Raw genomic sequence first — 25,502 nt, forward strand, 5'->3', positions numbered from 1 at the left:
CTCTCCCCGACCGCGGAGAGGGGATGCTGAGGGAGGGGTAGGGCAGTGTGGGGGGAGCGAGGGCGGTGGCCGCCGTCTCCCAGCCCCTCTCGCCTGCCGCCGGGGGCTGCGGCCGCTCCCGCCGAGAAGCCGGGGCTGCCGGAGCCGGTGAGCGGCTCTCCCCACCCCTTCCCGTGCATCACCCAAACTCCTGGCAGGGGAGACACCCTCCGCTGCCGCCTTCGCTTCCTCCTCCTCCTTCTTTTCCTCCTCCTCCTCCTCCCTCCCGCTGCAAACCCCAAATAAAAGGGGCGGGGGGCGGCAGGATGCGCCGCTCGGCGGGGAGGTCGGCGCCGCCGCCGCCGCCGGCCGCCTGATGCTGCCGCAATTCGCCATTGCCGGGCACGGCTTGGAGCCAAGTGGAGGGAGGCGAGGGGCAGAGGAGCACCAGCCCTCCCTGCCCAGCCGCCCCCTTGGGCCGCGGCCGCCGTCCCCCCCGATGCCCGGCAGCCGCCGGAGAGGGGCCCCGGGGGCCCGCTCTTGTCTCCTCTGGCTCTTTGTGTTGCTGAAGGTAAGCGCCGGGGAATGGGAGGGGTGCGGGTGCCCCCTTCCCGAGGGCGCCGAGCCCCCTCCGCGCCGCCTTTGTGTGCTTTCCAGGCGGGACCGCGGCGCCCGGGGACGGCGGGTGGCTGCGCCCGCTCCGCCTCCCCCGCGGGGCGGCGGAGGCTGGGGCTCAGCCCCTGCTGGCTTCTGCTTTGTGCTCCCGCGGGGAACCACGCAGGGTCTGCCTGTGGATTTGGGGGGACTGGGGAGAGAGGCGGTGGTGAGCCCCCTCGGTCCGCGATCCGACGGGCGGGCAGCCCGTGGCGGGATGCGCTCCGTCTCCCAAATCCCCACCGAAAGTGCCGGCAGCCCGGGAGAGCTGCGGCCGCGTTTCTTCCCATCCTCTGCCTCCTCCGAAGTTACCCGGCTCTCAGCTGGGGTGCCGAGAGAGGGGCCATGCGGTGCTCTTGGAGGTGCTGCCCGCAGGGCCGGGCCGTGCCGGGGTCCGCGCTGTCCTTCAGCACCGCCCGGCTCCGGGGAGACGCGCCCCGCCGCGACGTGCTCCCCGTTAAATGTCTCTTATCGTTCATTCACCCCTACCCCGCAAGAGAACCCTTGTGAAAATGCATCCAACAAAGGGACGGGTGGTGTATCGCGGTGGTTTTAACGCTGCTTTCTGATCAGCCCTGTGCAATGTTCAGGCTCAGCCTATCTTCTTGGTAGATTAATTTTTCAAAGTTCTGCTTAATACTGCAAGCTTGGTTTCACATGACATTCTTTATCTTTACACTGCTGCTCCTTTAATGGTTTCTCAGGCGTATTTAATATTCTTCGTGTAACTTAGAAAATGTATGTGCCATCTAGGTGAACACCACTGACTATAAATGTCACTGCCCTTACGTACAGTGTTCAGCGCTACTAAAAACTTTGTTGTGTATTTGTCAGTCACTGTTAAGCAGAACTCCACAGCTAAGGACCTGACCTCTCAGAGTCCTATAAATGTAAATGTTCTGTGGAAATCAGCAGAAGTCCCTGTGTGAATAAGAGTTTGCAGGATCATGTCCTAAAACAGCAGCGGTGTCACTTCTAAAATTGACATTGCATTGACAGAACTATTTAAAGGGAAGCTTTCACAGCATCTGTTCACATATAGTAGTCAACTGTCAGCTGTCTCATTTTCATAAGTGCTGAAACATACATTTATGCAAGATAAGATGTTAATATACAGACAAAGTTTTGTTCCTTGGATTTTGGTGATTTGGGTTTTTTTTTTTTAATTTTTTTATTTTTATTTTTAAGTAAGACTGTGAATGTTATGAACCAGCAGAAAGGTAAAGGTTCTAGCTTGTTCCTGAATATATTTCACACAGTTTTAAGTAGTTGTTTTATCCCACAATCACAGTTCATGATAGGTAGTTTAAATTTGTAAAATACTATACTTATAAGTAATGGATCTCAAGAATGAATGTCAAGAAATCTGGTAATGTTTGAAGGTAGCAAAGGCCTCAGGTTTTCATTCTGTTGGAAAGAAACCATTGCTTCTGAGCCAAATGAAACTCAGACCACCCAGGACTGGAATGACAAAAAAAGCTGATGAGCGTTATCAGAATTTTGTAGTGTGAGGGAAGGTAAATCTGTTAGCTCAAGATAGAGCTGCATCAGTGACACTATGTCACAGGTTCATGTCATGGATTATGACTTTTGTTGGATAGCAAGTCTACTGTCATTAGTTATCTTGTACGTTATTATTAGACACTACAGTAAGAGAACTGAGACTTTGGTGGCTGCTCAAAGTAAGCATGATTACAGGGGAGAAGTTGGAGAAGCAAGAGGAGTGCTAGTTTCAAATCACTGGAACAGGACTATTTTCCTGAGCTTGAAATTCACTTTGTTTTCTTTAATGTCTGCATATTTTTTGCAGTGACAAATAATTGCAAGCAACTGATTTTAAACCAAGGCTTTTCCCTAGTTTTGTGTTGTTTAGTTCTGCCAACCTGTTGAAACACTACCAAAATTATCCAGCCTCAAGTTATTAAATTGATGTTTCACCTGGAAGTTAAACTCATTGAGAAAGAAGTGTCATTGAACTGATGAATCTGAAGACGGGCAAAACTGATGTCTGCGTGCTTGCTGTTTCAGCCTTAGCAGCCCAAATGTCACTTGCTTAGCTGTATCTGCTTGATGTGGCCTTGATATACCCATCTGGCAATTTGTAAAATCATCAGCAGACTGTGCACGGTGATAAAACTGCTCAAAGAACATTTTCTCTTCCCTTTCTGTTGTTATTTCAGGGTGTAAAGTAATAGTGCCAACTTGTTCTAACTCCTGGTGCTGTCTGAGGTTGCTGTTACAGTCAGCGACAAAAGGAGATCAGGCAGGGATATTACACACTGCATGTTTTGTGGCTGATATTGTTGCCCATGGGCTAGTAATATTTAGTTCCTTCTTCCACAATGCAGTGTGAAAGCTTTCTGTGCTCCAGGGTAATACCATAATCTTTCTTTTTGGAAACACAGCAATGCAATCTTGAACCTTTATAATTCTCTCTTTTTTATTTTTTTTTCGGTGGTTTTCTCATGCGATGGCTAGTTTAGAAACTATCAGAAGAAAGGCATTGTGTGCGAGCTCAGATACTGATATGGATTTACAGTACTTGGCAGAGGAACAGGGCTGAATCTTGCTTCAGAGAAATCCTCCAGCCATTCTGCTGTGGGAATCTCTTAGTAAATATATAGCCATTTTACAATGGGTCTGCGTTGTCCAGTGTTCCAGTCTGAAGGGCTGGAAGGCTTAGTCTTTAGCTGCTTGCTTTGTAATTGTCTCATTTTGGTGTGGTAAAGGCATGGCTGATCACAGCTGAAGGGAAAAGCTGTACATTAGCCAAGTAAAGAACAATAAAAAGCAGACATGTTCCCTGATCCCAGTGACTGATGTCATCTTTCCCATCTTTTCTAGATTCAATCCAGTAACCTTAGTCCTGTCCGCACTGAGCTTTGACCAGTGGAAGTTCTGCCTTAGATTATGTGGCCACTATGTCAGATGTCCCATGCTGTTAGTCACTTACACCTGTATGATTTTATGTTTCCTTGCTGTTTTATTTTTGTGGAACAAGGTAAAGCTTAAGTAGAGGACATAAAGCATCTTAAATATGCCAAACCTGGTGATGGGACATAATTTACAATCTATTACACCTCCAAAAGGGTCTGACCAGTGCTGTCAGTAGGAAAACAAAGAGAAAGCTTGTTTCAGTAGTTCCAAGTAAAACTAAATATGAGGGATGACACTCTTTGGTGAAAATTATCTCTCCAAGAGACTGAGGTCTGTGTATATCAGTCTTACACATGTTCATCAGGTTCTGCATATAAAGCGGCAACACCCTCTTTCTTTCTCTTAGCAAGGATGACTTTTTATGTCTAGCATATAGACTTCTGTCCACTAGTACATCAGTTTATGGAGTTTGGTGTCATAGCAAAGTCTAAATTCAGGTTTAGATGGACCTAGGCATTCAAAGAGATTTAGAGTCTGTAACAGTTTACTCGGCACAACCTTAACTAACCAAAGGAAATGTGTTTCTGTTGATGGCATTTTCAAGAGAATCTGCACTTCACTATCTGAAGCAAAATCCATACCATCAGGACATTGCCTCTTTTTGTGGGAGCAACATTTTTAAGAGAAAGGCTGATTTCATAGCTGGGAGCCCCAGTGTTCCGTCACTGTTTCCTCCTGTCTGGAAATAAAAAAACCAAAAAAAAATCCACAATGTGAATTTTGGTGGTGATGATGGTACCGAGTCCTTCTAGTGATCTCTTCTCTCTCTAAGAGATGCTGGCTGAAACTTATTGAGAAAACAAGTTTGGGTTGTTTTTTTTTTCTCCTCATAACCATATCCTACCAGTACCAAAATAAACCCCCAATCTTACCAATTCAGTTTTGTTGGCAAAACTAACGTAAGATTTCCTCATGATGGGACAGACTTAGAGGAGCTACTGAGGTAAAACAGTCTGAACTTTTCTGCGTACCACTACTCCAAGACTAATCAGGCCATATGGAAGAGAAAAACACCCTCACTGCAAAAGCATATACTTTTCTTCTTAAAACAAATGGTCATCCTTAGCCCCAAACTTCTACAAGTCATATTATCTCTTATTTCATTATTTTCATGCATTATTTCTAGACCAAGGTGATTCTAGAGGGCAAGGCTAATGAAGAGGATGCTTTCATGCCAGCTCATGTTTGTGAAACTGTAGTAGGTGCTTGCAAAACTCTCTGCCAGTGGAATACGAGTCTGCTATTACTTTGGCAAATTTCTGATTTCATTGTGGTGAAATGGTAGTGGACCATTGAGAAAAGATCTTTCATCCCTGCAGGAGTTATGAGCCCCAGATTCAAACTGCACGAGGTCATTAAGGCAATTTCTAGGTTGTATCACCTCAGTCAGAAGCTGCACTCAAGGGTGATCCCTCATTCAGGTTAAGACAGGGACTATGCCAAATAAAGATTTACCTGTGGTGAACGCCTGGTGATTCATTAAAGGTCTCACAGACAGTGTGCTGACTGAACTTCAGAAGCCCACTAATCTCTGCATTTTTGATGTCAACACACAGAGCAATCCAGGCAGACCATAAAACGACTTTACAGAGCTTCAGAATGGATGTTAAGCTGAACAAAGGCTTGTCTAAACTCATCTTGAGACTTATTTTGCCAGACAGTCTCAGCTCTGGCAAGAGCTCTAGGTCAGGACAATACATCAAAAAATAAAGCTTTGAAAACAGGTCTTTTTGCTAAACAACTTAAAAGTCTCATAATTTGGGTTTAGGTGTTCTTTGAAATTATGTAGTTGGTTGCAATGTAAAGAATAAAAAGAAACTTTTAAATTTAAAACATTTTTAACATTTATCAAGTCTTTACACAGAGTTTAGCACCTATGAGTACTAAGAAAACCAAGAAAGGCTACATTGCTTTTTATATTACTGTGTAATCCTGGATGAATGGAGCCAGTGAAGTGACCAACTCCTAAGGAAGAAGTCTGCTTTCTTTATGGTAAGCCAAACACGATGCATTTCATTTCTGGAACACCTTCATTCTCATGCTAGGAAATTACAGTGCCTTTTAAATGAAGGAGTTCCAGAAATAAAATGATATGCATCATGTCTGGCTCGCCATAAAGATAGCACATTGTACCAGAGCAAAAGTGGCATGTGCTGTACTCAAATTACTATGGTTATCTTTGCATTTTCTCTTCTGTTATATGTGTGTATTTAGAGAAGAAATGTTTTACAGTAAGAATCAGTGAGGGAAAGTTGGTGACACAACTGACAGTAACAGGGAAGAGAGCTGGTGATACGTTTTTAAGAGAGAGGAGATGTTTTTGAGGGAATTAGTAGACTCAGCTTTTAAAATGCTGGTCTTGAAGTGGCAGCTTGGGCAAGAAGAGAATATGTGGGACAGGCACTGTGACTGAGTAGAAAACAATACTGGGGATGGAAAAATTGAGTGGGACATCTAAGCATGAGGGTTGAACACTTCAGAGGAGCTGAATGGAGGTAACAGAAGTCAACAACTCTGTGCTATTCTATGTCAGCCAGAGATTTAACATGAGATAGCTATTTGGTAGATATGAACCTCTTGGGGGGTGAAAATCCTAAGTGCCTTTTTAAGTATACTTTGGGAAAAACAGATAATGTTGCTTGTCAATCTAACAGTTGTGATTTTAAAATGATTTGGCCTCTGCGCTCTTTAGGTGTTTGAGACATAGATCTCCTAGTCATGTCAGAAGCGTTTAAACAATTGTAGCTCCTTCACGTGTTACAGTAGGTTCCCTATTCAGTTATGTTGACGTCTGACTGTATAATGCAAAGTCAAGTGTTTGGGATAAGAGAGGTGGGTCCCAGTCACAATGTTGTCCATCAGCAACTCCTGTATTAAGAGCTTTCAACCATTTCCTTGACAAATGCCTAGAATCAGCCAAGAAGGGGCTGTTCTTCAAGGTTGAGGGAAGTCGCCAAAGCAGACCCCAGACTGTCCGAATAGCCTTGTTACCTTTGTGTACCTGCTGTTTGGCATGTGTTTCTTATCTGCACCACAGCTATTTGGGATCTTTTCCTCTTTGTTCATATGGAAGTCATTTTAATGTGGAAGTAATTTTAACATGGAAAATCTTTGCTCCTTGTTGACCTATCAAATGAGAAGGGTCAAGTTCTCATTCCACTTAAAACCAGCACAGAAATCTTAAACTTGAGTAAAAAAACCCAAAAAACAAAAACAAAGAACCCACTCCCCCCATTAAAATGTGAAGAACAGTAGAGAGGATTGGTGGGGGAAAAAAATCCACAGAAAGAATGCTAATTAGTCTTTTCCCAAAGTACTGCAGGGCAGCTCTAACATTTTCCAACAGCAATGAAATTAATTTATTATTTGCTTAGCGCTGCTGTGCCTAGCTTTGTTCTGTATGCAAAATATCTGCAGACTCTGCCTGAAGTCTGAAAGATAGACACATCAAAATAAGTACGCTCTAGATAACTGAGAAATGATTATCATGTATGCCAGTTGCTGGTGTTCTCTAAGGGGAGGTATGCTTTCTAAACAGAAACAAGTCACAATTGCTTCCCCCAGGAGCTGAGCAGAGGGGTTTTTTGTTGTTATTGTGGTTTGCTGCTTTTGTTTTAATTCGGTATTGATTTCTACAGGATGTTGCTCATCAGAGCTTCTGGACATTTACATCAGTTTAAAACATCAAAAAATAATTAATAATCAATGTGACTTTAATCCCTTCAAAGAGAGCCTATTAACCTACAGAAAATGCTCTAGCTCACAATAGCTTCATGAAAGTAATTGTAAGCAGGGCAAGAGATGAAAGGGAGAAACATCACTCGGATATTTTGGGGCTTTTTTGAAGAGAACTTTTATTCGAAACAGAGAACATGCCTAATATTTTATTGCAGTCAATTTACTGTAAATTGGGAGGTTTGGGGTTTTTAATAATTTTCTTTCTCTACCTTGGCTGCCCCTGCCTAATCTTGTACTGGGATTATCTTGAGTCATCAGTGTCTGCTTCTACGGAAAATATTATGATGTCACAAAATCAATATTGGAGAATCCTATACTGTAATCCTTTTTCAAGGAAGTCCATTAAATCAATGCCTCTCCTTCTCTGAGTAATGACTGTAGAATCAAGCCCTCTGATTTCGCTGTGTGAAGGAATAAGCAGATGGGATGGGATTTTACATAATTAACTGGCTGTTATTAAATACAACAAGAGAAATTATGACATTTTCTGTAAGATAAATGAATACATAGTGAATACTTAAGCGTATTTCAAAATGATCTCTGGTATAAAACTACTTCTGCTTTGGGTTACAAAATGTGCTAAACCAAAAATGCTTTTTTATTTTTAAGACTTTTTTGAAAACTAACTGAAGACTCCATAGGCTCTGAAGCCCCTTCAAGTTTCCTCAGCAGCATTGTGGGAAATCATGAAAACTGCAGAATAGTGACACCCTATGATTGTAACCAGCATTTAACCGAAATGGAGGCTCTCCAAGAATACAGATAATAATTCTGCCATCTCACCTGTTGTTTATGTGCAGCACTGACCTCTGTTAGTTGGAACTAGAACTGATGGGTTGCCTCTAATTTTTAGGATGCTGGGAGCAATCAGACAGTCTTCTGTGCTTCTGGGAACAGGGCCAAAATCCAAACAAAGTCAATGGATGTCTTTATGTTGCTTTAAATGAGCTTTGGATCAAGCTGTAGCAGGAAGACCTGTGATCTCAGCTGGGTGATGCTGTGAAGTTTGACATGCAGCACAGAGTTAACCGTAACATGCAGGTGACCTTGGACTCACTTGGGCAGTGTTGGTAGCGCAAACTGGAGGCCACTGGATAGTTTTGATTTTTGGAATCTGAGAGCCTGATAACTTAAAGGTATTCCCCATAAGATAAATCTTGAGCAACCTTTTTGCTTAGGAAGTAGCTGTACTGGCAAGAATTGGTTTGTTGTAATCCCCTGCTGGAGCCAGTGTAATAGGATCACACTTGAATGCTTCTCTCTTACAAGAGGAGCTTCTTTGCAGGAAACTTAAGTTTTGTAACTAGCACTAGGCAAACATAGGGTGGTTTTCTCCTGGCAGAGCCATAAGTCTCCTCTTTCATTTCCTTTGCACATTTCAGGGACTGTTCAAATAAGAGTTCAGATTTAAATGCATTTCAACATACGCATAATGCTTTGCTGGCATTGCAGTGTTAACACAGGTACATTGAATGGAAACCAGATTCTACACCAATACATGATACTTGTGTATGGATCTGAACAATATAGCTGGTCCCTGCTTCGTTAATAGGCTAGCTGACTCAAAAGCAAAATTAAAACCCAATGACAATCAGAGGCCTTTGAATTTCAGATCATAAACTCTCATTCTGCTCTACTCGGGTGCGATCTGAGGACAGGCATTATTGCCTAGACTCTTTCACTTGCAGTCTTCCAGTTAATTACAGAACAGTAGACTTCCATATCTGTGATCACACAAATGGAAATAGCAGTTCAAAATATATTCACATGCTTATCTGAAATGCAGAAGGAACCAGAATTTGAGAAGTAATTTAAGATAGGTGTCTGGAAAATAATTTTTTCCAGAGGGCAAATGCACAGCCAAATTAAATGCTGTCAACGAGCCCAAGTTATGTATTGAGTAGTAGAGCTGCTCTTGCGTAGAGGAACGCATGGTGGAGTGAAAATTCTCTTCTTCATGGAAGGAATTCAGCAGAAACTGGATATTTTCTTGCATGTATGCACGGAACAGATTTGAAGATTAATTGAGTTTTCTCTGTTTCTGCATGGACATGTTTCTGTTTGGTTTAAAACTTGATAATTAGAGGGGTGAATAGTTAAAAGAAGCTAACAATAGCAGCAAGCTAAAAAAAGAAAGAAAATTTTGGTCCTTTGACTATGCTGCTTTGCAACAGCTTTAAATGAGATCTGTACCCATATCTGCTGCATATTGTAAACATGAAGATAATCAGGTTTTCCTTTTAATATTTTGTCATAAAGGACCTGAAATTTACAGGAACCTTTGTGCAAAGCAACATGCCAGAGACCAGCTGTCTCAGACATCACGCATGATGCTGGGACAAAGGGGTTTTTATGTGGTGGCATAACAGCCTAGCTATCAGAGAGCATTTTTTCCTGGTAGGCATTACTACACCAGGTGATGGAGAATAGATAGTCAGGATATCAGTAAGTGTCCAGGTTGAAGAAACAAATTCTGGAATGTCTGTTACATGACACATGAGCATTCAGTTTGAAGCAGAATCAGAATGTCCTCCCTATGGCCTCACCAGAAGGACTGGAGTGACTGGAATAGTTGCAGGTGACATTATTTCATACAAAATAAAAAAGGTTAGGAGATAAAAAGGAAAGGACATTTTGAACATAGCAAAGCATATCTTTCAGACTTCGTCTGTTCCACTTATGTGCATGGCTATTTCTGCATCTCTTTTCTTTCTGTAGCTAACCTTTAATAAAGACGTGACCTGTTTGGAGATCGGCTTTTAGTAATGGTAGCTTGTAATGGCTGTGTAGGATCAGTTTTTCATTGCCAATATGCACTATGGGGAAACCCATCTACTCATCAGGGTGCTTTTATTTTTATCTGAAAGATTTTTTTATTATTATTTTTTCTGGAGGTAGGGATTTGTTGCCTTTATAAGTGCTGGTTATCTGATTAAAGCATATGAGAGCTAGTGGATACCTAGTGGATATAGCATTGGTTTTAACTGAAAGAATTAATCTTGCCATTGAAATGCTTAGGCTAATATGATTTGGTTTTCTAAGCTGGTAATTTACCATCTCTGCATTTGTCTGGTGTCCTGTATGGTGTATGGGTCTCATGGTGCTCTAGAAAGAAAGGGTCAGATTTTCTCATGCTTATTTCCCAATGTAAGAAATTATTACGTTGAGGTTCAACAGCACAACAGAACTGGGCTTGCAGCAAGCTGTCTTGTCTAGAGTGAGGAAAGCCAAGGGCTGCCGTGTTGGACTGCTTGCAGATGTAGTGCTAAGGCTGCAAGTCAGAAGCAAGGAATGATTCTCTTAAAAAATGTTGAGACAAAAGCCACAATGGTGGTGTAAGCTGGATGTGGTCTGGTTGGTTATCACTGAACAGCTCTAGGTTTTGCTGCTCTTTTTTGGAATGTCATAGGCATGTTCTCATTTATCCTTCTAGCTAGCTTTATGCTGACTAATGCTGATAATCCTCGCTCCACTGCATAGCTGGGGGTGTGCTGGGGGTGTACAATTCATGCTGACCAACTGCAGCATGTGGGGAAAGGAGGGAGGAAGAGACTGCAACGGGCCAGCTGAGAAAGCAAATGATTCAGAATTGCCCCCTGGTTGTCAATAAAATGGCAAGTGCTGTAGTATAGAGAGGGAACTGCACATCTCTGAGGATACAGGGAAATGTGTAACTGTTCAGAGTCAAACAGTAATTTAGGCTGGACAGAACATCTAGAGACTGCCAGATCTGAGCCTCGGCTCAAAGCAGGGTCAGGTAAGTCAGGGGCTAAGGGTCATGTTCGGATGAGTTTTGAGTATTTGAGAAGATGGAGATTCTACCACCTCTCTGGACAGCCTCTTAGGGCCCAGCAGGAAACAAACGACAGTTCAACCTTTTTGAAAATCATGAATTGGGACTCAAAAGTGTGAAACCGTCTTATTAACTTGACCTTATTTTTTTCCCTTAAATTCATTTAAAATAATAATTTTAGGCTATCTTTCTTTGTAGAATTTAAAACTCTGGGTTACAGTCACAAGCTTTATGCTGAAGTCTGCTTTTTTTTCTCTAGCATTCATCAGCGCCTTGAAGCTTGAGCCTTAAATATGACATGAGGGATAAAATCCTTAGAGCTGCTGTTGTTAGAATGTGCCTTAATTATCACTTAAACTTTCTGCAGAGTCAGGCAGGTATCTGCCATCACGGCACATTCATTTCACAGCTTCACATTTCTCACGAAGGCTTTTTGATTGGGATATTTTTTTTTCTTCTGTGAGGAGAACCATGTCTTCATATATTTGACAAGCTTAGGTCTTAGGCATGCAGGAAACCATTAAAGCTTCACCGTGGGAGTACTTGCGAGTAATGTGAATGAGAGGCTGTTGGGAAAGGGCTTGCGTCTGTCCTATGGCTTTGTGCTGGAGCAGAGGAACTGGTCATCACTGCATCGAGTTAGAGAAAATTGTAAAAATCAAGGGGGAAATACTTGTCTCAAGGGAATATGTGGAATCCTTTCTGGAAATTTCGCTTGCGCTTTTTTCATTGATAACCGCTGCTCCTCAAATCAATAGATTACAGTGACTCGATACATTTAATGAGCTCCAAAGGAACAGTTACTTTGGACTGTGATTACAGCTTCTGCTGCCTGACTCCACATCATGCTAGCATTTTATTACTAACGATTTATAATGTTGAAAGGGAGGCCGGATTTGGTGATTCATTATTTTTTTCACAGGTTTTGCCTTGAAATTATGTTAGCTCATATGTTTACTTGTCTGTGCTAGGATACAGATTTCTTTTTTTTTTTTTTTTTAACTACAGGATATAGAATAGTAAAAAAATACCCCCCAACCAAAAATAAAAACACCACCAAAAAACTAAAACCCAAACAAAAAACCTGCCCATCAGGTTTTAAAAGTCTCCAACATAGCTGTTGTTCTATGGCCCCTACTTCTTCCAGTTCTATTCCATTGAATCCTGATTTTCAAACAATATCACCATACAAAAGCCTTCTGCTTACAGCTTTGAAAAGTCAAATCTTCCAGTGAATAACACAAAAGTGTATCTTACAGTTCCAAAAGAAAGAAAAAAATCTCATAATGTCATCTGTTAGGAAAGCAAAATGATGCTTTTCCCCTGAAGACACTACAATGCCAGATTTAATTTATTTTGGGAAGAAAGAAAGACTATTCTGTGGAATGTGCTTACCACTTGTGAAGCGAAAGGTGTCAGCAGAGGGTGTGAAGATATCCTTCAGAACAGAGCTTACACAGGGCCAGACGAGTTTATAGAATAAAGGAAAAACCTCTGCACTTTATATTTAGTATAAAAGAAATGGATAGAAGGGATTGCGATGTCATCCACAGCCTAGGGCGGATCAGCTGTGCTCAGACTGTGTGCTCAGAAAGTTTGGCTCTCTAATCCCAACTCTTCAAAGCTAGATTTAGCTACGCCAAGCTCTGTGGCCTCCATTGTGCAAGGAGGGTGCTGTGAAGGAGGACACCTTGAGGTCCACTTCCCACGCTGCTGCACCCAGCAGAGCTTCAGGGCATGTGGGAAAGGGCTCCAGACTGAAATGGCTCTGCCACAGAGCCCTTTGCCTGCAATGCAATTTAAATGCATGATTTCATCTGATATTAATAATTTGTAAGTCTTATAGATTATTAACACAGGGATTGTCTGAGAGTTGCATGTCATATGAATACAGGAGTTTCATATACGCTCTGGTTTTCCATACTGTGTCGTTTCTTTTTGCCCTTAACAAGTTTAAAGAATGAAGTCTAGTGGTGTCAACTGATGCCTGGGATTGGTTCTTTATGTTTTTGTCCAGAAATGCTACCCTGTTCCTGCAGTACCGCGTGATGGATGGCTGGTAATTGCTGGATGCCCACTGTGAATTTTCAATTATAATGAAAAGTCTTTTTGCATTAGGAGATGATCCTCAACCTGAATGAGGGGAAGCAGATGGACTGCAGAGATGTCTGCATCCTCCACCCAGGAATGCGTGTGCTACATTAAGAAGGCTAATAAAGGGGGAGGGGAGTGTCCCCTTCTGCCCCCTAATAAATCCATCTCTGTGCTGTCAGAAGTGGCTATAGAATGGGAGCTCTGGGATTTTTCTCTGTGCAAGTGATCTAGTCTCATCTATCTTTTTTCCTCTTTGCGCACTGGCATATTCCTTCTCTGCAAGTATTTATCCGAAGTCTTCACTTGGAGTGTTGGACTAAAGGTCATATCCATTTTTTTTTTTCTCTTATCTTTCTCTCCTTTTTTTTTTTTTTTTCTTCTGTAGTCACTGTGTTTCTAAAGATGGCAAATTAAATAACCGATGATTTATTCTGATGCCAGAAGGCCTTCGTAATATGCATATTAGGGTTTAGTGTATTTGTCTTTTATGCATCTCAACGCTTTCAATTTGTATGCAGAGCCATCCTCTTACCATGAACTCCTATGCCCAGAGCTGAGGATTATGTTCTTATCCAACATATGTACTCAGCCTGAAATGCTAAATCTCTGCTACTAGAGGAATGGAAAGATGTTATAGTTAAAGGAGCTATATCAAATTAACCAGTCAGATCACACTATAAATCATTTCTGGTGAGAGGCAAGATAAAGACACTCCCTGAATGTTTGTGTCCCCTGACCAACACTAACTCTAAATTTAAATATTGGTGCTCTGACTGTGAGAGATTAAACAAATACGGATTTTAATAAAAGAAAAAATAAATCAGATTTGTGACAGCAGTGGAAGAGTCTCTGTTGATGCTGTTTTGCACAAGAGCAGTCAGATTTTGGTGTCCTGTAGCATGGGGACTGTAGAAACAAAGGATGACAGTGGCATAGTGGAGCCTGAGTTGTTCCCACACCCCTTTAGCCAGTCTGATTCTCACTGGGAGACCAGAAGCAGTTACTGCAGGACTTGAGCTGCTGGTGCCCCTGTCTTATCCTGTTTCTATTGCAACAGTTCAGATAGAAGGAGAAGAGAGGGCAGGATAACTCACCTGGCTTTGTAGCTCCCCCCATTATATGTCAGGAGTTTCCCACTGATGCTGGCTGACAGCATGTACCCTTGCAGTGCAAAGATGACTTTGTGGTGGGGCATGGGAGGGTGGTGGCTGGGACCTGCTGTGGTGTTGGGGAGGATCCAGCAGCTCTTACATCCCAGCCTTGCCTGTCTGGGAGTCATGCCAGAGCTCACCAAGCCAGGCTTGCTAACATTGCCTTGTTAATGGTGCTCCTCCATCCCTGCAACTCTGCACTGGAGAAGGGTGCTTTATCTTCCCCTTTCCAGATAAAGGAAGCATTCCTAGCTGAGGACAAGGCAGCAACACTATGCTTTCAGTTGGTCCTTTCTCTTTGAGCTCGTTTGTATCCTGAAAGGGAGGAAGCAGACACTGGGTCCTCCTCCACAGTGCAACTGGATTGCGCTAGTGCATCCCTCTGTGATACACAACTGCTGCAAGCCACAGAGGGATTGCTGTGGTACCTCAGCTCAGATGTTTTCTGAGGGCTTACGTTACCATGGCACGTTATCACATTGTCATAACAGAGTGCTGACTGGCACCAAAAATGCTGCTGGGGGGCTTATCCATGGATAAGCTGCAGGCTAATCTGGTTTTCAGTCTGTGAAACTAGGCTCAGTACTTGGGGGAGATAGGAGAGTGTCTCTGAGACAGCATCTTGTTGGAGAGTTCAAAGAAATTTCTAGAAAAGTGCAAAGACAAAGAATCTTTCCTTTGCCTTTCCCTCATGAATTAAATACTAGATGATTTCATTTTTTTAATGGCAGAATACGTGGATGTTTTATTTATTAATGCTGGGCTAAAAATATTGTAGTGGTTGGGTATTTGAAGGGTTTGAAAGGCAAAATAATAATTTGGATTGACTGGCAAAACTTATTTTATAGTTCTTGCCATGATAGAGGAGCCTAAGAAGCTTCCCAGCAAATATTTCAATTCTCCAGAAAGAACATTTCAGTCTTAAGCTTTCTAGCCCTCTTTAAAGAAAAATTGAGGAAGTGACAGTCAGTCAAGGAAAATTCAGCAATTTTAACAACCATTTCCAGGTATTCACCAATACTTGTGATTGTCAGATGTAGGTATTTTTCCAAGAATAAAGTACTAGCCTATTTCTTGCATTTATCCTTTCTAGAGTTTGTCCCTTCACTATTGTTTCCTTGGCCTCTTTCCTCTCCAGCCCACTTCTTCCCCTGCTGTTTCACTTGTCATCTCTTCCCGCTATTCTCAGCCCTTATTCTCCTCCACCTGCACTTAACCCTGCTCAAGTCCTTTTGGTTCACACCCAGACTCTCTCACCCTCCTCATGTAAACCCTGTAACCTCATTTCTCAAGCATTTTGCTTTCCACTTCTATGTGAAGTTGTATTTCTCCAGTAAACATTTTGGATTGCATTTTATAGCAGTCAAAGGAGAGGCTTCTTTGCACACACCATTTGCAGCCATTTAGCCAGTTCAATAGTTAACTTGCAGTGGAATGCTAAATAGTCACAAAAAGACTATGATTGCATGAAAAGACTATTTTTGTGAAAATAGCTGCTATTCAAATACAGATTATATTTCTGGGGGGGAAAAGAGCCAATTACTGTGCTTAGTCACCTACACTGTGAATTCAAATGAACTTCACCTAAAGCAATGGTGTTACATTGAATTGCACCAGATTTAACTAAAATCAGCATCAGTCCCCATAACTTTCGGCTTGGCTGGCTATAACGGTGCTAGGGTTTCATAACCTTGTCCTGGTTATAGTTCATAGAATCACAATATATGTGAGGTTGGAGGGGACCTCTGGAGGTCTTCTGGTCTAATACCCCAGCTCCATCTAGAACCACTTGCCCAGGACTGTGGGCAGACAGCTTTTGGATATGTCTAAGCATGGATCCTCACAACCTCTTTGGGCAACACATAACCACCAGTTGGCCATATACCACTACCAGCTGGCCCTAGGGTACAAGCATAGAATCAACACATAGCAGGCATTTGATATAGATACACTATTGCAAAATAGAAATAGTTCATCTTTTTTTTTCCCAAAACTAAAAAATATTTCTTGCTTAGAAATATGTGGTTGTTTATACTGTAATCTTTAGAAGGATAGGGGCTCCAAAGTCTTTGTGAAGAGCTTAAAATTGGTATTTACTGTCTCTGCTTCCCCTTTTCCCCCCTTTCATCTCTTCTTGGAAAGCATTTAATGGAAGTTTGGGTATTTATTTCTGTCTGAATTACATATATTCCTTCCATACTGTGAGCTTTCTGGTAGATAAATTGGTCCTTCTCTACACCAGGACAGGTTGATGGCCCATAAAATAGATTTTCCAGGACTATTGCTATGGCTATGTGGTTTGTACCAAGGCCCTCCTTAGGTTCTAAAGGCACAATAACTAACAAAGTAGTGCTTCCGCACAAAATATTGGGGTTTATTTGGTCACATAACCTTGCTTTTGAATATTAAGTTTTAAGTTCTTACAATTTTCGCTAGAAAACCAGTTACTCTATAGATTTGTGAAAGCAAATAAATAATAAACTAAAGCATGTTTTGTGAACTCTATCTTCAAAGAGTTTCACTCCAGGTCTCTAATTCATGGGTGGAAAGCTTGTGGCTAGGTTCAGGCTCTTATATCAAAGGATTTGAACAGCAGCTGTGAGCTGCAGCTGTGAATGGTGTGGGAGCTCTTCAAGAGAGGTGTCCTGCTAAAGGCAGAACAACCAGCCTTGCCGGTGTGTGGGGCTCCCAGGCAGGTGGTGCAGCTGGACTAGTGGTTCTGGGAGAGTGTTGAATGGCATTTGGGTTATGTAGCAGCAGGGAGGGGCTGAGCTGTGGAGCTGAAGAAGGTACACATGGTGGGGACAAACGAGCAAGCCTCAGATGGCCGTGCCAAGGATCATGTGGCATTGCAGATATTTCCTCTTCTTCTTCCAGAAACTCTGTCCAGGCACATTTACATGACTTTACAAATCTTCCTGAGTTTCTGGATGTCTTACAGCCAGAACAGGTTGGACTCCACTCATAGGAGCTACTAGGCTGTGGAGCCTTGTGTAAGCAGTAGGTCCAACCTTCCCAGATTGATGAAACTGCTGTGCACATGCAGGGTAACTTACTTAAGAGTTAAGAGGAAAGTGTTACCATTATGCTTCTCAATGTGTTAGGAAGCACTGCAAATGCCTTCAGAAGCATCTGCATGTGTGATTCTGTACAAGTCCAGCAGTTTGGTCTGCTTAATCCCACGCACTAACATAATAACAGGTGGACCAGCAAGACAGTAGCTTGCTTACTCTGAAGTTCATGTTACTCTTTCCACCTTATTTCCTTCTATAAAGGTGGTAGGACTGGGCCACACATAAGGACCTTTTTGCCCCAGTTCCTACTTGCAGGCATAGACCTCATCCATGAGGCTGTGCCTAACCTGAAACACATGACTTTGACAGTGACCCACATCCCAGTGCCCAGGGACATCCTTAACTAACTGGCTGAACTGAGGCTGGGCAATTTCCTCTCTTCAGTGATTGTATTGACTTCAGACTGTTTTTGCATGCCTCAGGGTCAACTTGAGTACCAATTCTAAGATCCAACTATGAAATGAGGAGAGAGAAAGCAACTTGCAAAGTACAATATTACATTATGTTTATTACAGTGGTGTCAGATCTTATGATTACCTGGCTCATGTTGCTTCATCCCAGTAGTTTGCTGATTTCAAGAGGTTTCACTCCTTTTTGCACAGAGCAGTCCTGCCCTGTACAGAGCATCGAGTCCCTCTCTTGCAGTACCTCTGGGACTTGTCAGACCTGTTTTCTGGAACCAGCTCTGCTTACTACTTCAGCTGGCCCAGTTTTGTGGAGGGTAGCAAGTTCAGCCTTCACAATGAGTAATCCAGCAGGCAATGGAAGTAGTAAGAGCAGATGGCTGCGAGGAGACAGGAAAACAAGCAGCAGTTCCTCCTTCCTCTGCTGAGAGCAGGCTGTTGGGTCTGCACAAACCATCTCATGTCTCATCAGTTTTAGAAATAAGAGCAAACCCTAGCGGTACTTTGAGCAGAACCCATCTGGAAAAAGCAGTTCACTAGGAAGGAACTTTTCTTGAGTTTCCCTTCAAGAAGTAGGAACTGTTCTTGGCGTCTTCATTAAATTCAAAGTCTGGTTGGTCAAATATTGTTTGTGTTTTTATTATGAGCAAAATCCCTTGTCAGTGGACCAGGTGCTAGCCAGTGTTGATCGATGCATGGTGGTCCAGGGGTTGTTCTGTCCCAGAAAACTGCTGTGTATGTCATTATAGGTACCAGTAAAAATAAAAACAAAAGAAGGGGGAGAGGAAACAGAAAGAAAAAATCCTAAACCAAAAAGCAGATGGTCTTTGTGAATGGGGAATAAGGACAGCCAGTAAAGGGTGGCTGAAATTTTTATGAAGGCGAGAGCAATTTTACCCATGGGAGTTCCTTTACCTTCTGGTCATCTCTAGAAATTATTGATCACCGAGTATATCTAGGCTAGCCTTACATCAGCTTCAGTCGAAAAAGAGTCTGGAGTTGAAATACATTCAAAATACCTGCCATTATTAAGTAGATAAAGTGACCGGAACTGGGAGTGTTTACTTTGATGAAACGATTACTATTGTAAAACCCTGCTTGGCTGCATTTTGGTAAACTGCAGTTCTGCACTGGAAATGATAATTTTGAAGTTTTTACTTCAACAAAGGCAGGTAGGAGGTTCTGCTGAAGTGGAAGCATCTCTGCAGATTAGCATGGCGCAAAGCATAATTAAATCTTGGCACCTAAAGATTCTGAGATGAGTAGAGAATTTTAGCACTGGTGTTCACGTACATGTTAATGTCTGTCTCATCTCCATAGGAAAATGAAAATTAATGATGCGGTATTTAATATTTGAATGATTCCATACCTGTGTTTAATTGCAGTTTGTAAACCACAAATCCTATCTTCCTGTTGTTAATACGCAAATGAAGATACTGAGTTTTATTTTCTGGTTCTTTTTTGTTATAGATTCACGTCCTTTTGAGACAGCTTATTCGTAATTGCTATAAAACCATTTTCCAATTAATGTACACTTTTTATAGATGTGTAAAAGTGGCCCTGAAAAGAACATGTTTGCGGAGAGTTTGAGACCAAGCTGCTCTTGTGTCTTCAAAAGTAGACTTTCGGGTACCCAAAAGTACCCAGCTGGGTGAGCTGGGTAACCTGCCTGTGGCAGACCTAGTGCGCTTACAGAGAGGGAAATAGGATCCAGGAGAGCAAACTGCTGCCTGTTCTGATCACAGGAATGAGTGAATTACTGAATACTAAATTTCAGTCATAAGTAATGCATTAACATCAGCATTACACCATCAGCATTGCCCTTCTGCCCTCAGTAGAACTAGAGAAAGTTCACTTCTTAAATTGTATTCAGTTTTATAATTGAGTGTTTTGAGTGATGGCTTCATCTACTGCAAGCAAAAGGAAGTGATTTACAATGTGTGGCAGTAGAACGTTGTTATGTGAGGAGAGTTTAATAATCATAATTTCGGACTCAGCAGTATTTATAATTCAGAATTGTCTGCTTTAATGCAAATTCTCTGTCTTAAACACTGTGCTCTTTCTTAATTAGATAAAATAATCCTTCCTTGCTTGGGTAGTCTGTTAAATTAGTGACCAGCCTAACATCCTCAGGATCATGCTTTTGCAGTCTTTAATCCATACAAATTGTACAAACTGAAAGAGAAGAAAGCGGTCTATTATATATGCAGCACAAGAGGCATTACTTCAGTTTTAAATTCCTCTGGGTTAATTTCCAGTTCGTTTCAAGAGGGAGCTCCCACAGGCATCAGTGGTCTCAGATCAGACTTCCTCCAGTTGAACATTCTCCACACTGCGCTTTTGGGGAATTTCTGCTCTGTAGAAGTGCTGCCAATAGAGAGTTAACCATTGAACATTAGCCTGACCCATTGCACTACTTGCTGACATAAAGAACAGAGTACGCTCAAGCAAGGAGGCAAGATCTGGGACTGGCTCCCTGTGCTGGTAGTAATTACTCACTAGCCCTTTGGTTGGATGGGTCTGCAGTGCAATCAGGATACGTGATTACATCTCAGGTACTTGTGCCTAAACTGGTTTAAATCTTATAGGGTCAGCTACTGTTAGCAGCAGAGCTGTGGTGATGTGGGCTTAGCTGCTTAGTATGCAGCCGAGGTGCTGTCTGCACCGAAACTGGTGTTTCCATGGCTCCATAGCTAGTGGGCATGGGGCCAAACGCCCTTCCACATGTATAATTCTGTTAAACTCAGTGGGTCTGCTTCTTTGAGGGAAAAGCAGCAGAACTGTACTGTGCAGCATAACCGTATTAATATTGCTTGGCAATGGAGCACAGCTGCATGTGCAACAGGAATGTTGGCATCAGGGCCTCCCCTCACAGAGGGAGGAACTATTTTCCGGACTTGTCAATTGCATCTGAGGCCTGTGTGTGTGGTGAGATTTGATTTTACTCATATTAGCTATTAAGAAGATGTCTATAGCCTGGAACTGAGTTGTAGATTTTGGTGTATACTCAGTAGAGAGGGATGGATTATACATCCCAGATGTTTCATACGTGTGCTATGGTGTTATAACTTACCCTCCAGACCTGGTCATCTCTGTCCAGACAGCATTAATCCAGCTTGCTCAGACCAGGTGCCCCAGTTTTGGATAGTTTCTGCTAGGCGTGAGATGAACAGAGTAGTTTAGTACTGCCCTTGGGTCCCTTTGTGGCTTTTCTTGCCCACATGACATCACAGGCAAAGGGATTTGGGGGCAACCGATACCAAATAAAATTCTGGATATTTCTTGAGTACTGAAATGGAAATGAAATTTCATTTCCAATTTTTAAATTCATTTAAAAGTAAATTATATAGAAAAATGAGGGGTACAGTTTTTCTAGCAGTGCATGGCAAGATCTGTTGAGGATTTTTTTGAGCTTCAAAAAATCATGACATTTTGAGAACCAGCAACTTTAATAGCACAATTGCTTCTAGGGAGTTGGTGCTGGGAGGATAGATGTCTGGAAACACTGTAAACATTTTCCTCTCATTATTCAGGAGAAAACCCTTTCAGCTAATGGGGAGAAGGGTTAGTATTTTCTCAGTGCCAGGTCTTTCTCTGGTGGTTTTTGCTCCTGACCCCTGTAATACAAGAGGAAATACAGGACTGTGTTCTGTATCAGCCTGCAGCATTGCCAAACCCTGACATAGGATTTGCACAAAGTGCAGATCTGATACTAGAAGCTTTATCTGTAATATTTATTAGGCATCACAGTGAAACCTGCCTGGCCTCTGGTTCCACTATAATTTTGAAACTCCCATTAGGCTCGTTGGATGTTGTAACAGAAGTTCATATCTCTTAAATGCACCTTTTGGGCTTCATACAATTTTATGCTGCAAAAAGCAGAGGAATTTCAGTATCTCTTGTGCATGAAAGCTTCTGCATAATTTCAGCAGTTTTGAATGAAGTCATTTGGGTTAAGGTTTTCAAAGGTCTGGAAGAGATTTAGAAGAACATTAATAGGAGATGAGTATTAAAGCATCAACCCTATGTTTTAAATCCAGACTTGGCTTCCACTGCTTTTGTAGAGTTAGGATTTATCACTAAGTCTTAGTGATGACGGCTGAAACCTAGTCAGTCCTCTTTCTCTTCTACATATTGCAGGTTAAACCAAAAAAGCCTGGCTGAAATAAATACCTATTAGTGACATTCCACGTCATTTTTTTAGAGGTAGGAAAGACCTTGGCCGACATTTTTTTTTGGCTGTGTTTCCATTTCAACAAGCACTTCTTCTCCAATTAGATGCAGAAATATTGAAAAAGCATGAGAGAAACAGTTCTCTGCCTAGTAGCAGAAACTGCCTGGAATCACATAGAACTGCATTTCTAAACAGGTTGAACAGGCATGCAGACTTTGAATTGCTTATCTAACCTGTTAAAAAGATTGTCCATTTTATATCATTAGCTTTTAATCTCATGCATCCAGAAGCAAGGCTTTCTTATGCAGAAGAAAACAAGGCTGACAACCTGTATCTGGGATGTGTTCAAACTGTGTTACATTATTCATCTGGAAGTAAACACTTGTCAAGTGCCAAACACTTGATTCTCTTCTTCTATCCAAAAACATTAAAATCTTTGATTACGTGTTTTTTAAAAAGTACAATTTAATTTTTAAAGAGCATACAAAGCCATTTGATTAGTCAGCTCTGACTACAGAAAACATAACCCCTGTTGGATTCTCAGTATCACAAGACAAATGCGTAAAGGCTTGGAGTACAGTCATAAGGTAGCTTACTCAATCAGTCTCCAGCTTTTGGATCTCAACAAAACTTACAGGTTTCACAAGTTATTTGTGCTGGTTATTGTATTATTGTCTGTAGTCTCCTATCTCTTGTGTTAAAGCCCAGACAGTAGCTAAGGAAATTTCATTCATTTTGGCAAGACGTTGATTAGATTTCTCTGAAATATTTTTATTGGTGTTATCCAATCCATGAAAGGCACTGCAGGAAGTGCCACAGAGATCATGTGTTACGCTGAAGGACAAACAATAGCATCAGTTCCTTCTGCTCTTAATCTGCTTATTAAAAATGACTCTAACTCATGTAAAATTCACTTGTAAAACATTCTCCTTGCTCCTTACAAGTTGATTCTCATGGTCTCATAGTGTTATGGTGATTCCTTTATATAGAAGAAAAAAGGGGGCTGGGGAGAGGTTTTGTTGGTTGTTCGGGTATTTTATTTCATTTTGGGGTTTTGTTCATGTTCATTGTGTGTTCTTTAAACATAATGAGCATTTCTAAAATACTTGTGTTCACAACAGGCTACATATTTTTTTTTCTATTCTGTGACTTTGTTGCTATTGTTTTACAAAACACAGTTTTGAGACTCAAACAAATTGTTACTCACCATTTGAAAGGCTGAAATTAGCCTTTGAAGTGCAGTGTGATATGGACTTGACAGCTCTTTGAAACAAACAAGGCTGGAGATGTGGTTTGCAGAAATCCTCCTGGATGCATTCCATTTCTCATGCCTGGTTTTCAGGGAAGTGGGTCAGCAGATTGTGCCAATGGATAAAATATGTGGATAGATTTGTTTAGTTGCTTTGGTTTTGGGGATAGGACAGATTTGTGGCTCTTCTATCTCTTTTTATCATAGGCAGTTTCATTTTCTGGATTATTGGTTCAGGTGTCTCACTACTTTTCAAATCAGAAAAATTTGAAAGCTTTTATTGGAAGTTGCATTTACTGTATGTATTTCTATGATTCATATGAGGTAAGAAGGATGCATAAAATAATATTGGTAGGGAGAAAACAAAAGCTCGTGCACTGAAAATTAAACATATGTCAAGACCCATAAGCTGTGAAATTATGTGAAGTAATGCCTGAATCCTATTGTAATATGATTTTAAACATTTCTTGAATAAACTGGGTGGCTGGGAAAGGGTTCTCTTTCTTCAAAACTGAATAATAGCAGCAGTAAATGATAATAGTTAATACCCATGTGAATATTTCCATTTCACCTGCCAATCTCTTGCTACTTTACAGAAAAGAATAATGGGCTTTTCTCCCTGGGTTTAAAGGAGGGAGTTTGCTGTGCTGTATATATACCTTACAGATGGTTATAATTTCTAGAGCCATCACTCAATTTAGATTGATAATAATGTAGCCCATGGGAATCCTTCTTACTTATTGTTGCTTTTCCCTTTTTTAACGTCAAAAAAATAAAGAACTGGGTAGCTGACATCAAAGCCTAGTTTCTATGGAAAGGCAGAATTTCCTTCTTGCCTTATGCCTCTGCCCTGGACCATCATTACACCTCTGCTCAGACACAGCTTTAGTTAGTTACCACGCTACTGAAGACTGGGCTTTTCCTTAGCATGTGCAGGTGAAACACTTCCCCTGACAGTCCGACCTTCACCTCCACTGAGGCCGCTGCTCAGGTTGCAGCCCCTTGGTTTGAGGATGGGCCTCACAGACAGGCTTATTTACTGGCACAAAAAGGCAGCAACATTTGCTTTCCAGTGCCCTTGGAGCTGGATTAAGCAGTGACCTATAAAAGAGAACGTATGTCCACTTTCCGGTCCTTTAAAGCTATTTGTTCCTATTAGCGCAACTTTTTTGGCATCAGCTTATTTTCACTCAGTAGGTTAAGATCTTATAAAAACTGCAGGGAAATTAATTCAGAAAAGACCATGCAAAGGAAATAAAGTATGCAAAGCCTGGGGAATTACTTTTTCATGGTTCAAATAAAAGCAGCCTCCTTGTCTTTTTTTTCTGCCTTTCTGCTTTTTATTTCATTTTTATGACTGCAATTTGAAATCTTAGGCCCTCATTTTTACTAAGCATAAGAACAGCTTACATCTTTCGCTGGCAAGTGCAGAGGTCTTAATGTGACTCTATCTTCACCTTGTCAAAGAGCTATTAAGAGACCTGTGACAGATGTCCTAGTTCTACCAAAATGAAATTTTAAAGAAGGTGCAAGTGAATATGGCACGGAGGTTGTAATTGGTTTGTGTCCCTTTCTTTCTTTTTCTTTTTTCTTTTCTTTTTTCCTTCCCCTTGAAGTTCTTTTCTTACTTTCTTCAAAATCAATGGCTTTGTATTTAGCCAGGCAAGTCAGTGTCTGAAGCTCCTGATTTACTCCAGATATAGGTACTGACATTTGTAAATACAAACATAGCCAGGGACCAGTAACACTGGCTAGGGTGAGAAAATTCAGAACAATCAAGGACATACCTTGCTTCATAATCTAAGTAATATAAGCAGGTCCTATAGGACCTCAGAATAGATAACTAGCCTTCCAAAACTGCTGGTGTATTTAGAACATTTTATTACCTTGTAGAGCACCAACAAAATTTGATATTTGCTTCAGGACAGAGGCATCAGTGATCCCTGTTTTGCAAAAACCAAGCCCCGTCACTGTGAGGAGCCATAGTGTAAGTCAGTGCCAAATTAATTTCATTCCCCTTGTGTTTACATGTTGAGTGGGTGACAGCAAACATTTCAGCACCTTGAAATTCTTCTAGTTACTTGCCAGTTAATGCTCTTATCAGACAAACTGTAAATAAGAGTGTAATTAATTATTCTCTACTTACATGACAAGTTGCATATAAGTTCCATCCCCGTGGGAGTCAATTATTTACCTGATCGTGAGGAGAAATTACTGCAGGGTTATTTAGAGACGACCTGGAAGATGAACGTGGG

At 41.6% G+C, this 25,502-nt stretch overlaps 1 protein-coding gene across 3 annotated transcripts in view; it reads left to right on the forward strand.

Moving 5' to 3' along the window:
- Positions 1-323: 323 nt before the first annotated feature.
- PTPRO (protein tyrosine phosphatase receptor type O) overlaps positions 324-25,502 on the forward strand; it is a 154,548-nt gene continuing 129,369 nt past the window's right edge. For all 3 annotated transcript variants that reach the window (XM_065683236.1, XM_065683198.1, XM_065683209.1), the window contains exon 1: positions 324-550. In XM_065683236.1, coding sequence (XP_065539308.1) covers positions 356-550 — 195 coding nt within the window. In that variant the 5' untranslated portion in view covers positions 324-355. The remainder of the gene's footprint in view (positions 551-25,502) is intronic.

This window comes from Lathamus discolor, chromosome 1 (genome assembly GCF_037157495.1).
Source record: "Lathamus discolor isolate bLatDis1 chromosome 1, bLatDis1.hap1, whole genome shotgun sequence".
Lineage (NCBI taxonomy): Eukaryota > Metazoa > Chordata > Aves > Psittaciformes > Psittacidae > Lathamus > Lathamus discolor.